Source organism: Lissotriton vulgaris, chromosome 2_1, assembly GCF_964263255.1.
Source record: "Lissotriton vulgaris chromosome 2_1, aLisVul1.2, whole genome shotgun sequence".
NCBI lineage: Eukaryota > Metazoa > Chordata > Amphibia > Caudata > Salamandridae > Lissotriton > Lissotriton vulgaris.
Genome location: NC_141687.1, coordinates 32,072,222 through 32,089,163, shown reverse-complemented (window position 1 = coordinate 32,089,163; position 16,942 = coordinate 32,072,222). Strand labels below are relative to the sequence as shown.

Here is a 16,942-nt window from a genome sequence, read left to right as displayed (position 1 = left end):
GTACAGTAATGCCAAAGGACAGTACAGTAATGCCAATGCACAGTACAGTAATGCCAATGCACAGTACAGTAATGCCAATGGACAGTACAGTAATGCCAATGTACAGTACAGTAATGCCAATGGACAGCACAGTAATGCCAATGCACAGTACAGTAACGCCAATGGACAGTACAGTAATGCCAATGCACAGTACAGTAATGCCAATGGACAGTACAGTAATGCCAATGCACAGTACAGTAATGCCAATGGACAGTACAGTAATGCCAATGCACAGTACAGTAATGCCAATATACAGCACAGTAATGCCAATGGACAGTACAGTAATGCCAATGCACAGTACAGTAATGCCAATGCACAGTACAGTAATGCCAATATACAGCACAGTAATGCCAATGCACAGTACAGTAATGCCAATATACAGCACAGTAATGCCAATGTACAGCACGGTAATGCCAATGCACAGTACAGTAATGCCAATGGACAGTAATGCCAATGGACAGTACCGTAATGCCAATGCACAGTACAGTAATGCCAATGGACAGCACAGTAATGCCAATGGACAGCACAGTAATGCCAATGTACAGTAATGCCAATGCACAGTACAGTAATGCCAATGGACAGCACAGTAATGCCAATGTACAGTAATGCCAATGCACAGTACAGTAATGCCAATGGACAGCACAGTAATGCCAATGTACAGTAATGCCAATGGACAGCACAGTAATGCCAATGTACAGTAATGCCAATGCACAGTACAGTAATGCCAATGGACAGCACAGTAATGCCAATGTACAGTAATGCCAATGCACAGTACAGTAATGCCAATGCACAGCACAGTAATGCCAATGCACAGTAATGCCAATGCACAGTACAGTAATGCCAATGGACAGCACAGTAATGCCAATGTACAGTAATGCCAATGGACAGTACAGTAATGCCAATGGACAGCACAGTAATGCCAATGTACAGTAATGCCAATGCACAGTACAGTAATGCCAATGGACAGCACAGTAATGCCAATGTACAGTAATGCCAATGGACAGTACAGTAATGCCAATGCACAGCACAGTAATCCCAATGCACAGTAATGCCAATTGACAGCACAGTAATGCCAATGCACAGCACAGTAATGCCAATGCACAGTAATGCCAATTGACAGCACAGTCATGCCAATGCACAGCACAGTAATGCCAATGCACAGCACAGTAATGCCAATGCACAGCACAGTAATGCCAATGCACAGTACAGTAATGCCAATGGACAGCACAGTAATGCCAATGCACAGCACAGTAATGCCAATGGACAGTAATGCCAATTGGCAGCACAGTAATGCCAATGCACAGCACAGTAATGCCAATGCACAGTACAGTAATGCCAATGCACAGTAATGCCAATTGACAGCACAGTAATGCCAATGCACAGCACAGTAATGCCAATGCACAGCACAGTAATGCCAATGCACAGTACAGTAATGCCAATGGACAGTACAGTAATGCCAATGCACAGTACAGTAATGCCAATGCACAGTAATGCCAATTGACAGCACAGTAATGCCAATGCACAGCACAGTAATGCCAATGCACAGTACAGTAATGCCAATGGACAGCACAGTAATGCCAATGCACAGCACAGTAATGCCAATGGACAGCACAGTAATGCCAATGGACAGTAATGCCAATGGACAGCACAGTAATGCCAATGTACAGTAATGCCAATGCACAGTACAGTAATGCCAATGGACAGCACAGTAATGCCAATGTACAGTAATGCCAATGGACAGCACAGTAATGCCAATGTACAGTAATGCCAATGCACAGTACAGAAATGCCAATGGACAGCACAGTAATGCCAATGCACAGTACAGTAATGCCAATGCACAGTACAGTAATGCCAATGGACAGTAATGCCAATGGACAGTACCGTAATGCCAATGCACAGTACAGTAATGCCAATGGACAGCACAGTAATGCCAATGTACAGTAATGCCAATGCACAGTACAGTAATGCCAATGGACAGCACAGTAATGCCAATGTACAGTAATGCCAATGCACAGTACAGTAATGCCAATGCACAGCACAGTAATGCCAATGCACAGTAATGCCAATGCGCAGTACAGTAATGCCAATGGACAGCACAGTAATGCCAATGTACAGTAATGCCAATGGACAGCACAGTAATGCCAATGGACAGCACAGTAATGCCAATGTACAGTAATGCCAATGCACAGCACAGTAATGCCAATGCACAGTACAGTAATGCCAATGGACAGCACAGTAATGCCAATGTACAGTAATGCCAATGGACAGCACAGTAATGCCAATGGACAGCACAGTAATGCCAATGGACAGCACAGTAATGCCAATGTACAGTAATGCCAATGGACAGTAATGCCAATGGACAGCACAGTAATGCCAATGGACAGCACAGTAATGCCAATGTACAGTAATGCCAATGGACAGTAATGCCAATGCACAGCACAGTAATGCCAATGGACAGCACAGTAATGCCAATGGACAGTAATGCCAATGGACAGCACAGTAATGCCAATGTACAGTAATGCCAATGCACAGTACAGTAATGCCAATGGACAGCACAGTAATGCCAATGTACAGTAATGCCAATGCACAGTACAGTAATGCCAATGGACAGCACAGTAATGCCAATGTACAGTAATGCCAATGGACAGCACAGTAATGCCAATGTACAGTACAGTAATGCCAATGTACAGTAATGCCAATGCACAGTACAGTAATGCCAATGGACAGCACAGTAATGCCAATGTACAGTAATGCCAATGCACAGTACAGTAATGCCAATGGACAGCACAGTAATGCCAATGTACAGTAATGCCAATGCACAGTACAGTAATGCCAATGGACAGCACAGTAATGCCAGTGTACAGTAATGCCAATGCACAGCACAGTAATGCCAATGTACAGTAATGCCAATGGACAGTACAGTAATGCCAATGCACAGCACAGTAATGCCAATTGACAGCACAGTAATGCCAATGCACAGCACAGTAATGCCAATGCACAGCACAGTAATGCCAATGGACAGCACAGTAATGCCAATGTACAGTAATGCCAATGGACAGCACAGTAATGCCAATGCACAGCACAGTAATGCCAATGGACAGCACAGTAATGCCAATGGACAGTAATGCCAATGGACAGCACAGTAATGCCAATGTACAGTAATGCCAATGCACAGTACAGTAATGCCAATGGACAGCACAGTAATGCCAATGTACAGTAATGCCAATGGACAGCACAGTAATGCCAATGTACAGTAATGCCAATGCACAGTACAGTAATGCCAATGGACAGCACAGTAATGCCAATGTACAGTAATGCCAATGCACAGTACAGTAATGCCAATGGACAGCACAGTAATGCCAATGCACAGTACAGTAATGCCAATGCACAGTACAGTAATGCCAATGGACAGTAATGCCAATGGACAGTACCGTAATGCCAATGCACAGTACAGTAATGCCAATGGACAGTACAGTAATGCTAATGCACAGTACAGTAATGCCAATGCACAGTAATGCCAATGGACAGTACAGTAATGCCAATGTGCAGTACAGTAATGCCAATGGACAGTACAGTAATGCCAATGCACAGTACAGTAATGCCAATGTATAGTACAGTAATGCCAATGCACAGTACAATGGACAGTACACTAATGCCAATGCACAGTACAGTTTGCCAATGCACAGTACAGTAATGCCAATGTACAGTACAGTAATGCCAATGCACAGTACAGTAATGCCAATGCACAGCACAGTAATGCCAATGCACGGTACAGTAATGCCAATGGACAGCACAGTAATGCCAATGCACGGTACAGTAATGCCAATGGACAGCACAGTAATGCCAATGGACAGCACAGTAAAGCCAATGGACAGTACAGTAAAGCCAATGGACAGCACAGTAATGCCAATGGACAGCACAGTAATGCCAATGCACAGTAATGCCAATGGACAGTACAGTAATGCCAATGTGCAGTACAGTAAGGCCAATGGACAGTACAGTAATGCCAATGCACAGTACAGTTTGCCAATGCACAGTACAGTAATGCCAATGTATAGTACAGTAATGCCAATGCACAGTACAATGGACAGTACACTAAGGCCAATGCACAGTACAGTAATGCCAATGCACAGTAATGCCAATGCACAGTACAGTAATGCCAATGCACAGTAATGCCAATGCACAGTACACTAATGCCAATGCACAGTACACTAATGCCAATGCACAGTACAGCAATGCCAATGGACAGCACAGCAATGCCAATGCACAGTACAGTAATGCCAATGGACAGTACAGTAATGCCAATGGACAGTACAGTAATGCCAATGGACAGCACAGTAATGCCAATGGACAGCACAGTAATGCCAATGGACAGTACAGTAATGCCATTGTACAGCACAGTAATGCCAATGGACAGCACAGTAATGCCAATGGACAGTACAGTAATGCCAATGGACAGCACAGTAATGCCAATGTACAGTACAGTAATGCCAGTGGACAGCACAGTAATGCCAATGGACAGCACAGTAATGCCAATGGACAGTACAGTAATGCCAATGGACAGCACAGTAATGCCAATGTACAGCACAGTAATGCCAATGTACAGCACAGTAATGCCAATGCACAGTACAGTAATGCCAATGTACAGCACAGTAATGCCAATGTACAGCACAGTAATGCCAATGTACAGCACAGTAATGCCAATGGACAGTAATGCCAATGGACAGCACAGTAATGCCAATGCACAGCACAGTAATGCCAATGCACAGTACAGTAATGCCAATGGACAGCACAGTAATGCCAATGCACAGCACAGTAATGCCAATGGACAGTAATGCCAATTGACAGCACAGTAATGCCAATGCACAGCACAGTAATGCCAATGCACAGTACAGTAATGCCAATGCACAGTAATGCCAATGCACAGCACAGTAATGCCAATGCACAGCACAGTAATGCCAATGCACAGCACAGTAATGCCAATGCACAGTACAGTAATGCCAATGGACAGTACAGTAATGCCAATGCACAGTACAGTAATGCCAATGCACAGTAATGCCAATTGACAGCACAGTAATGCCAATGCACAGCACAGTAATGCCAATGCACAGTACAGTAATGCCAATGGACAGCACAGTAATGCCAATGCACAGCACAGTAATGCCAATGGACAGCACAGTAATGCCAATGGACAGTAATGCCAATGGACAGCACAGTAATGCCAATGTACAGTAATGCCAATGCACAGTACAGTAATGCCAATGGACAGCACAGTAATGCCAATGTACAGTAATGCCAATGGACAGCACAGTAATGCCAATGTACAGTAATGCCAATGCACAGTACAGAAATGCCAATGGACAGCACAGTAATGCCAATGCACAGTACAGTAATGCCAATGCACAGTACAGTAATGCCAATGGACAGTAATGCCAATGGACAGTACCGTAATGCCAATGCACAGTACAGTAATGCCAATGGACAGCACAGTAATGCCAATGGACAGCACAGTAATGCCAATGTACAGTAATGCCAATGCACAGTACAGTAATGCCAATGGACAGCACAGTAATGCCAATGTACAGTAATGCCAATGCACAGTACAGTAATGCCAATGCACAGCACAGTAATGCCAATGCACAGTAATGCCAATGCACAGTACAGTAATGCCAATGGACAGCACAGTAATGCCAATGTACAGTAATGCCAATGGACAGCACAGTAATGCCAATGGACAGCACAGTAATGCCAATGTACAGTAATGCCAATGCACAGCACAGTAATGCCAATGCACAGTACAGTAATGCCAATGGACAGCACAGTAATGCCAATGTACAGTAATGCCAATGGACAGCACAGTAATGCCAATGGACAGCACAGTAATGCCAATGTACAGTAATGCCAATGGACAGTAATGCCAATGGACAGCACAGTAATGCCAATGGACAGCACAGTAATGCCAATGTACAGTAATGCCAATGGACAGTAATGCCAATGCACAGCACAGTAATGCCAATGGACAGCACAGTAATGCCAATGGACAGTAATGCCAATGGACAGCACAGTAATGCCAATGTACAGTAATGCCAATGCACAGTACAGTAATGCCAATGGACAGCACAGTAATGCCAATGTACAGTAATGCCAATGCACAGTACAGTAATGCCAATGGACAGCACAGTAATGCCAATGTACAGTAATGCCAATGGACAGCACAGTAATGCCAATGTACAGTACAGTAATGCCAATGTACAGTAATGCCAATGCACAGTACAGTAATGCCAATGGACAGCACAGTAATGCCAATGTACAGTAATGCCAATGCACAGTACAGTAATGCCAATGGACAGCACAGTAATGCCAATGTACAGTAATGCCAATGCACAGTACAGTAATGCCAATGGACAGCACAGTAATGCCAGTGTACAGTAATGCCAATGCACAGCACAGTAATGCCAATGTACAGTAATGCCAATGGACAGTACAGTAATGCCAATGCACAGCACAGTAATGCCAATTGACAGCACAGTAATGCCAATGCACAGCACAGTAATGCCAATGCACAGCACAGTAATGCCAATGGACAGCACAGTAATGCCAATGGACAGCACAGTAATGCCAATGGACAGCACAGTAATGCCAATGCACAGCACAGTAATGCCAATGGACAGTAATGCCAATGGACAGCACAGTAATGCCAATGTACAGTAATGCCAATGCACAGTACAGTAATGCCAATGGACAGCACAGTAATGCCAATGTACAGTAATGCCAATGGACAGCACAGTAATGCCAATGTACAGTAATGCCAATGCACAGTACAGTAATGCCAATGGACAGCACAGTAATGCCAATGTACAGTAATGCCAATGCACAGTACAGTAATGCCAATGGACAGCACAGTAATGCCAATGCACAGTACAGTAATGCCAATGCACAGTACAGTAATGCCAATGGACAGTAATGCCAATGGACAGTACCGTAATGCCAATGCACAGTACAGTAATGCCAATGGACAGTACAGTAATGCTAATGCACAGTACAGTAATGCCAATGCACAGTAATGCCAATGGACAGTACAGTAATGCCAATGTGCAGTACAGTAATGCCAATGGACAGTACAGTAATGCCAATGCACAGTACAGTAATGCCAATGTATAGTACAGTAATGCCAATGCACAGTACAATGGACAGTACACTAATGCCAATGCACAGTACAGTTTGCCAATGCACAGTACAGTAATGCCAATGTACAGTACAGTAATGCCAATGCACAGTACAGTAATGCCAATGCACAGCACAGTAATGCCAATGCACGGTACAGTAATGCCAATGGACAGCACAGTAATGCCAATGCACGGTACAGTAATGCCAATGGACAGCACAGTAATGCCAATGGACAGCACAGTAAAGCCAATGGACAGTACAGTAAAGCCAATGGACAGCACAGTAATGCCAATGGACAGCACAGTAATGCCAATGCACAGTAATGCCAATGGACAGTACAGTAATGCCAATGTGCAGTACAGTAAGGCCAATGGACAGTACAGTAATGCCAATGCACAGTACAGTTTGCCAATGCACAGTACAGTAATGCCAATGTATAGTACAGTAATGCCAATGCACAGTACAATGGACAGTACACTAAGGCCAATGCACAGTACAGTAATGCCAATGCACAGTAATGCCAATGCACAGTACAGTAATGCCAATGCACAGTAATGCCAATGCACAGTACACTAATGCCAATGCACAGTACACTAATGCCAATGCACAGTACACTAATGCCAATGCACAGTACAGCAATGCCAATGGACAGCACAGCAATGCCAATGCACAGTACAGTAATGCCAATGGACAGTACAGTAATGCCAATGGACAGTACAGTAATGCCAATGGACAGTACAGTAATGCCAATGGACAGCACAGTAATGCCAATGGACAGCACAGTAATGCCAATGGACAGTACAGTAATGCCATTGTACAGCACAGTAATGCCAATGGACAGCACAGTAATGCCAATGGACAGTACAGTAATGCCAATGGACAGCACAGTAATGCCAATGTACAGTACAGTAATGCCAGTGGACAGCACAGTAATGCCAATGGACAGCACAGTAATGCCAATGGACAGTACAGTAATGCCAATGTACAGCACAGTAATGCCAATGTACAGCACAGTAATGCCAATGCACAGTACAGTAATGCCAATGTACAGCACAGTAATGCCAATGTACAGCACAGTAATGCCAATGGACAGCACAGTAATGCCAATGTACAGCACAGTAATGCCAGTGGACAGCACAGTAATGTCAATGGACAGCACAGTAATGCCAATGGACAGTACAGTAATGCCAATGGACAGCACAGTAATGCCAATGTACAGCACAGTAATGCCAATGTACAGCACAGTAATGCCAATGCACAGTACAGTAATGCCAATGTACAGTACAGTAATGCCAATGTACAGCACAGTAATGCCAATGCACAGCACAGTAATGCCAATGCACAGTAATGCCAATGGACAGTACAGTAATGCCAATGCACAGTACAGTAATGCCAATGCACAGTAATGCCAATGCACAGTACAGTAATGCCAATGCACAGTAATGCCAATGCACAGTACACTAATGCCAATGCACAGTACAGTAATGCCAATGCACAGTGCAGTAATGCCAATGGACAGCACAGTAATGCCAATGGACAGCACAGCAATGCCAATGCACAGTACAGTAATGCCAAAGGACAGTACAGTAATGCCAATGCACAGTACAGTAATGCCAATGCACAGTACAGTAATGCCAATGGACAGTACAGTAATGCCAATGTACAGTACAGTAATGCCAATGGACAGCACAGTAATGCCAATGCACAGTACAGTAACGCCAATGGACAGTACAGTAATGCCAATGCACAGTACAGTAATGCCAATGGACAGTACAGTAATGCCAATGCACAGTACAGTAATGCCAATGCACAGTACAGTAATGCCAATATACAGCACAGTAATGCCAATGGACAGTACAGTAATGCCAATGCACAGTACAGTAATGCCAATGCACAGTACAGTAATGCCAATATACAGCACAGTAATGCCAATGCACAGTACAGTAATGCCAATATACAGCACAGTAATGCCAATGTACAGCACGGTAATGCCAATGTACAGTACAGTAATGCCAATGTACAGCACAGTAATGCCAATATACAGCACAGTAATGGCAATGCACAGTACAGTAATGCCAATGCACAGTACAGTAATGCCAATATACAGCACAGTAATGCAAATGCACAGTACAGTAATGCCAATGCACAGTACAGTAATGCCAATATACAGCACAGTAATGCCAATGGACAGCACAGTAATGCCAATGTACAGCACAGTAATGCCAATATACAGCACAGTAATGCCAATGCACAGTACAGTAATGCCAATGCACAGTACAGTAATGCCAATATACAGCACAGTAATGCCAATGTACAGCACAGTAATGCCAATGTACAGTACAGTAATGCCAATGTACAGCACAGTAATGCCAATATACAGCACAGTAATGCCAATGCACAGTACAGTAATGCCAATGGACAGTACAGTAATGCCAATGCACAGTACAGTAATGCCAATATACAGCACAGTAATGCCAATGCACAGTACAGTAATGCCAATATACAGCACAGTAATGCCAATGCACAGTACAGTAATGCCAATATACAGCACAGTAATGCCAATGCACAGTACAGTAATGCCAATGCACAGTACAGTAATGCCAATGCACAGTACAGTAATGCCAATATACAGTACTCACATAGCGTGCAAGTTCGCCTTTTCCAGCTTGGGGTCAACATTTTACATCTTCTCATTTATCAATTTTGGTAGAAATCTTAACTTGCATTTTTTCCAGTTTAATGTCCCCACATTACATCTTGTAGAAGAGCAGTAATATCAGCATTTATTTACCTTTAACATCCGCTGCCCAACCCACCCCTGGTCACTGACGACCAGTGCTAGCCTTATCCTTCCACCAGTCTTGAGACAATCTATTCTTCAGCTCTTAACCTCAGCCCGTGGTCTGACCTTTGACATCCTGAACCCTGTATCCACCTCAACAGCCCTTCATAAACGCGATTATGTGCCTCTTGAGTCCCAGGACACCCTACCCGTGTATACTGTAAACTGTACAGCTCTCCACCCACACCGCTGCATCTCTTCACAGGCGTTAGACTTTCCTCTGTAGCCATTGGTTCCCAGCGATCTCTGTTGGAGCCCTCTTCAATCTCTGTCCCAACTGCCCAACACTGCTCCTCCACAGCTGAGCCTTGCTGGGCCAGGAACCCTATTCTGCTCCTACAGTTTCAGCCTCATCTCTACTGCCCCTCAGCTCTCGTCTGCCCCTTCTCACTCGCCCCCAGCCACTCGATGCTGCCCCTCAGCTCTCGTCTGCCACTTCTCACTCGCCCCCAGCCACTCGATGCTGCCCCTCAGCTCTCGTCTGCCCCTTCTCACTCGCCTCCAGCCACTACATACTGCCCCTCAACTCTCGTCTGCCCCTTCTCACTCGCCTCCAGCCACTCCATGCTGCCCCTCAGCTCTCGTCTGCCCCTTCTCACTCGCCTCCAGCCACTCCATCCTGCCCCTCAGCTCTCGTCTGCCCCTTCTCACTCGCCCCCAGCCACTCCATGCTGCCCCTCAGCTATCGTCTGCCCCTTCTCACTCGCCCCCAGCCACTCCATGCTGCCCGTGGGCTCTCTTCTGCCCCTTCTCACTCGCCCCCAGCCACTCCATGCTGCCCCTCAGCTCTCGTCTGCCCCTTCTCACTCGCCCCCAGCCACTCCATGCTGCCCGTGGGCTCTCTTCTGCCCCTTCTCACTCGCCTCCAGCCGCTCCATGCTGCCCCTCAGCTCTCGTCTGCCCCTTCTCACTCGCCTCCAGCCACTCCATGCTGCCCCTCAACTCTCGTCTGCCCCTTCTCACTCGCCTCCAGCCACTCCATGCTGCCCCTCAGCTCTCGTCTGCCCCTTCTCACTCGCCTCCAGCCACTCCATCCTGCCCCTCAGCTCTCGTCTGCCCCTTCTCACTCGCCCCCAGCCACTCCATGCTGCCCGTGGGCTCTCTTCTGCCCCTTCTCACTCGCCTCCAGCCGCTCCATGCTGCCCCTCAGCTCTCGTCTGCCCCTTCTCACTCGCCTCCAGCCACTCCATGCTGCCCGTGGGCTCTCTTCTGCCCCTTTTCACTCGCCCCCAGCCACTCCATGATGCCCCTCAGCTCTCGTCTGCCCCTTCTCACTCGCCTCTAGCCACTCCATGATGCCCCTCAGCTCTCTTCTGCCCCTTCTCACTCGCCTCCAGCCACTCCATGCTGCCCCTCAGCTCTCGTCTGCCCCTTCTCACTCGCCCCAAGCCACTCGATGCTGCCCCTCGGCTCTCTTCTGCCTCTTCTCACTCGCCTCCAGCCACTACATGCTGCCCCTCAACTCTCGTCTGCCCCTTCTCACTCGCCTCCAGCCACTCCATGCTGCCCCTCAGCTCTCGTCTGCCCCTTCTCACTCGCCTCCAGCCACTCCATGACGCCCCTCAGCTCTCTTCTGCTCCTTCTAACTCGCCTCCAGCCACTACATGCAGCCCCTCAACTCTCGTCTGCCCCTTCTCACTCGCCTCCAGCCACTCCATGCTGCTCCTCAGCTCTCGTCTGCCCCTTCTCACTCGCCCCCAGCCACTCCATGCTGCCCGTGGGCTCTCTTCTGCCCCTTCTCACTCGCCTCCAGCCACTCCATGCTGCCCCTCAGCCCCTTCTCACTCGCCCCCAGACACTCCATGATGCCCCTCTGCTCTCTTCTGCCCCTTCTCACTCGCCCCCAGACACTCCATGATGCCCCTCTGCTCTCTTCTGCCCCTTCTCACTCGCCCCCAGCCACTCCATGCTGCCCCTGGGCTCTCTTGTGCCCCTTCTCGCTCGCCTCCAGCCACTCCATGCTGCCCCTCAGCTCTCGTCTGCCCCTTTCCACTCGCCCCCAGCCACTCCATGCTGCCCCTGGGCTCTCTTCTGCCCCTTCTCACTCGCCTCCAGCCACTCTCGTCTGCCCCTTCTCACTCTCCTCCAGCCACTCCATGACGCCCCTCGGCTCTCTTCTACTCCTTCTCACTCGCCCCCAGCCACTTCGTGCTGCCCCTCAGCTCTCGTCTGCCCCTTCTCACTCGCCCCCAGCCACTTCGTGCTGCCCCTCAGCTCTCTTCTGCCCCTTCTCACTCGCCTCCAGCCACTCCATGATGCCCCTCAGCTCTCTTCTGCCCCTTCTCACTCGCCTCCAGCCACTCCATGCTGCCCCTCAGCTCTCGTCTGCCCTTTCTCACTCGCCCCCAGCCACTCGATGCTGCCCCTGGGCTCTCTTCTGCCCCTTCTCACTCGCCTTCAGCCACTCCATGCTGCCCCTCAGCTCTCGTCTGCCCCTTCTCACTCTCCTCCAGCCACTCCATGACGCCCCTCGGCTCTCTTCTACTCCTTCTCACTCGCCTCCAGCCACTCCATGATGCCCCTCGGCTCTCTTCTGCTCCTTCTAACTCGCCTCCAGCCACTACATGCTGCCCCTCAGCTCTCGTCGGCCCCTTCTCACTCGCCTCCAGCCACTCCATGCTGCCCCTCAGCTCTCGTCAGCCCCTTCTCACTCGCCTCCAGCCACTCGATGCTGCCCCTGGGCTCTCTTCTCCTTCTCCCTCGCCTCCAGCCACTCCATCCTGCCCCGCAGCTCGCGTCTGCCCCTTCTCACTCGCCCCCAGCCACTCGATGCCGCCCCTCGGCTCTCTTCTATCCCTTCTCACTCGCCGCCAGCTACTACATGCTGCCCCTCAGCTCTCTTCTGCCCCTTCTCACGCGCCTCCAGCCACTACATGCTGCCCCTCAGCTCTCTTCTGCCCCTTCTCACTCGCCTCCAGCCACTCCATAATGCCCCTCAGCTCTCATCTGCCCCTTCTCACTCGCCTTCAGCCACTCCATGCTGCCCCCTCGGCTCTCTTCTACCCCTTCTCACTCGCCTCCAGCCACTCCATGACGCCCCTCGGCTCTCTTCTGCCCCTTCTCACTCGCCTCCAGCCGCTACATGCTGCCCCTTGGCTCTCTTCTGCCCCTTCTCACTCGCCTCCAGCCACTCCATGCTGCCCCTCGGCTCTCTTCTGCCCCTTCTCAATCGCCTCCAGCCACTCCATGACGCCCCTCGGCTCTCTTCTGACCCTTCTCACTCGCCTCTAGCCACTACATGCTGCCCCTCAGCTCTAGTCTGCCCCTTCTCACTCGCCTCCAGCCACTCCATGCTGCCCCTCGGCTTGCTTCTGCCCCTTCTCACTCGCCTGCAGCCACTCCATGACGCCCCTCGGCTCTCTTCTGACCCTTCTCACTCGCCTCCAGCCACTACATGCTGCCCCTCAGCTCTCGTCTGCACCTTCTCACTCGCCTCCAGCCACTCCATGATGCCCCTCAGCTCTCGTCTGCCCCTTCTCACTTGCCTCCAGCCACTACATGCTGCCCCATAGCTCTCGTCTGCCCCTTCTCACTCGCCTCCAGCCACTCCATGATGCCCCTCAGCTCTCTTCTGCCCCTTCTCACTCTCCTCCAGCCACTCCATGATGCCCCTCAGCTCTCGTCTGCCCCTTCTCACTCGCCTCCAGCCAATCCATGCTGCCCCTCAGCTCTCGTCTGCCCCTTCTCACTCGCCTCCAGCCACTCCATGCTGCCCCTATGAACCTCTGCAGGAGGCCCATTGTAGCTAATGGCAATCAATCCTTTCAGAGCCCCCACCCCATTACAGGCCATCCTTTGCCAGTGAAGCCTCCACCCTCGTCCACCAGGATCAGCGCCGCTCTGTCTCTTACCTTTACAAAGGGGAGTAGGAGCAAGGCCTCCCACTTGGCCCCTTTCTCCACCACGCTATGTGCCACCAAGCGCAGAATGTTGGGGTGATCGAAGAGCTGGTGCATCTCCACCTCCTGCAGAGCCTCCTTCCGGCCATCTCGGTCATGGCAGAGAATTTTCTTCAAAGCGTAGAAACGTCCATCGTGGATTCCCTCCACCAGGTCCACATAGCTGAAGCCACTGCAAGACACCAGCAAAATGTCTGGAGCAGTTCAAGTTTGCAGAATACTCTTCCCTCATCACATCTACTAATGTACTACTACCCTGCCTATTTACTAGGAAGAAGGCGTGGGACGCCACCCCTGCCTCCCACAGTAACGGGTGATGGGTGGCTTCTCTTCCTGCCAAGAGAAGGTGCTGGGTCCCTTGTGATCCACCCACTCGCCAACCACCCGACAACTCTCAGCATGAAGGCACCCTGTGGAAGGAGCGCTCTAGTTTAAGGAGTACCAGGAGGGGCTGAGCCTAATGCCCAAGCGGCAGCCAGACGCCAGCCTCCAGCAGAAAACCCTGGGTAAAGGGGGTATGTGCAGCACCCTTTTAAACTAGCTCTCTGGGCGGTGCACCTGCTGCAGATCAATGTGTGCCCATTGCCCTTTCTTCAGCAACGGGCTAGTAAGGCATCACCTAGCTCAACCTCAACTCTTGTTAGAACTGCAAAACAAGCTTTGGTATCATACAAGTAACGCAAAGATTAAACATTAGACCGAACACTACACACACAACCAACACAGCTCAGATGCAGCATGTAGCGATGTGTCACTAATTGCAAAACGCTACGCAATTTATTTATCAGGCATCACACTTGTAACTTCTAACAGTACACATCATGCATAACAACACACACACACTCAACACAGCCCAGATAAGTGGTACTACCACACTCAGTACAGCACCTAGGCAAACCAGCACTATCCTATTACTGTACACATTAAGACACAACACTGCTCAACACACATATTCCAAACAATTAACTGCATGATATTGTACTGGAAATGTTTGAAGTGGCTATGGGAAGCCATCCCTGACCGACCAAAAACGTGCTCTGATGGAATGCCAAAGGCAGCCGGTAGACTGTTGCAATGCCATATATGAATTACAAACAATCCAAAGGTCTGACACTGCAACAGATGCCGAAGGCCTGCCCCTCTGCCTCTGCCTCACATCATCACGCCTGCCTTGTCTAAGCGCTACCTTCTGCAGGTCTGGGCCCTCTCTGCGTTTCCAGAACAGCTCCTATCTCAAACATGCCCAGAAAAAGACACCCAGCAGCACTGAGCAGTATAGAAAATAAACAGAATAGAACATGTCCGCATGTGGCGTGCCCAAGCACTTTCTAGCTCCTAGCTATTTATTCCCAGTGCTTCTTGCAGCTGCTACGTCCTCAGCTGCTTGCAGCTCCAGAGACAGGGGAGCGACACATTTATTTGGTTACAAAACGATATACAGACCTGAAGAGCAAAAACCATTGCAGAAAAAGTGTTCTCGAAAACCAAATCAGTCTTCACCCTGAGTCCCAACAACAGGAAGCTGGGGGTCCTTTCTCAAAGTGCCAGAGAAGGACCTCGGGAGCTCAAGGCTACCCAGGGAACATGCACTTACCCTCGAAACACGGCTGCACCATGGAGCCAAGTCCTATTCCCTGTATGGGACAGGGAGCCCAGGGGGCCAGAGAGTTTGAGCTCTGCCCCATCCCTGGTCATCCAGCAGGTCTCTCGATCTCCAAGGCTACTCGGATGAGACTGTATCAAGATCCTCCGCGTGAGGAACAGAGGCTGGACCATCCTTGATGAAGGTGACGTCTGCACGCAGCTTCCGGTCAAGAACACACTGGCACTCTTAACACAAAGTACTTGCAAAGGCGTTCCGGGTGCTTCCCAGAGAGTGATAGTATTTACGCTCTGATAGCAGCCCTGGCTCTCCATCCGAAGCCCTCACTTCACATCGAGGTGTATGACACAAAACACAAATAGGGCCCAGGTACCCTCGATCAACTGGTCGCCTCCCATCGGACCAAGGGAGCTCTCAGTTCCAACAGTCCTGATCTTCTGCTTGTCCCCAGAGTCAACAGAGCTGGAGGGGAGGCTGGCCCCTTCACATATCTTGCACCTAAACTCTGGAACTCTTTGCCCATCAGCCTGAGAATGGAATACAAGTTCATGAGTTTCAGAAAGAAGCTAGAAACGTATCTTCTCCCCTGATCTTGGTTTATTACCCTCACTTCAGCTGGAACTGACAGTGCTGGGAAGCCCGGTGCCGGGTAGCTATTCGCTTTACAAAGCTGATGAATAGAATAGAGTAGATCACAGGTCCTCGAGCAGGCACACGACTAGGGAAACAGTAACCCTCAGCACACCTGTGCTACTTAGGATAACAAATTGAAGATCCCCATTTACCACCCAACATAGTCATTGTTCGGCACACTGTCATCGGGGGTCCTGCCCTTTAAGGAGTGCTGATGCTAGTGTGACAAAATGACCTAAATACATTACATAGATGTGCACAGCAGACCACTAGACATTATAGAGTGACATGTTACCAGACGCACAGAGAATGGTGGACCTCAGGACTCCTAGCTTACACTTTCAATATGAATGTAATCCATGCGTCAATGCTTTTGTGTGCAAACATGGGTGTCCCCTCTGATCACTGTGTCCTCGCTATACTGGAGCACACAAACACCTGCTGGGGATTTGTGTTTGTTCTGGTCGCACTCCGTCTCCAGGCCACACTCGCCTCTATTTTTCACACAAAGTTTTCACTTTTTGTTGCTTTTCTTACATAAATTTATTGCGTCATTTTTGGAAATGTTATTCCTGATCGATGCAGTAAAAACCAAAGCGTGCTGCCTCTAAAGGTCAAACCGTTCATATGGTGCTTTCAACAACTGAACTCCCCAATCCCAATGCACTTCAGGCTTCTATCCCCAGAAGCCCTTCTTTAGGGGTTACCACTGCATGCCTAGTTGATCAAAGACAAAGATCAAAATCAGAAATCACTGCA

At 49.1% G+C, this 16,942-nt stretch overlaps 1 protein-coding gene across 3 annotated transcripts in view; it reads right to left on the bottom strand.

The window, feature by feature from the left end:
* Positions 1-16,942, bottom strand: part of STK16 (serine/threonine kinase 16) — a 291,111-nt gene that overhangs the window by 106,371 nt on the left and 167,798 nt on the right. For all 3 annotated transcript variants that reach the window (XM_086954379.1, XM_086954378.1, XM_086954380.1), the window contains one exon: positions 13,900-14,119. In XM_086954379.1, the coding sequence (XP_086810505.1) occupies positions 13,900-14,119 (220 nt within the window). The remainder of the gene's footprint in view (positions 1-13,899; positions 14,120-16,942) is intronic.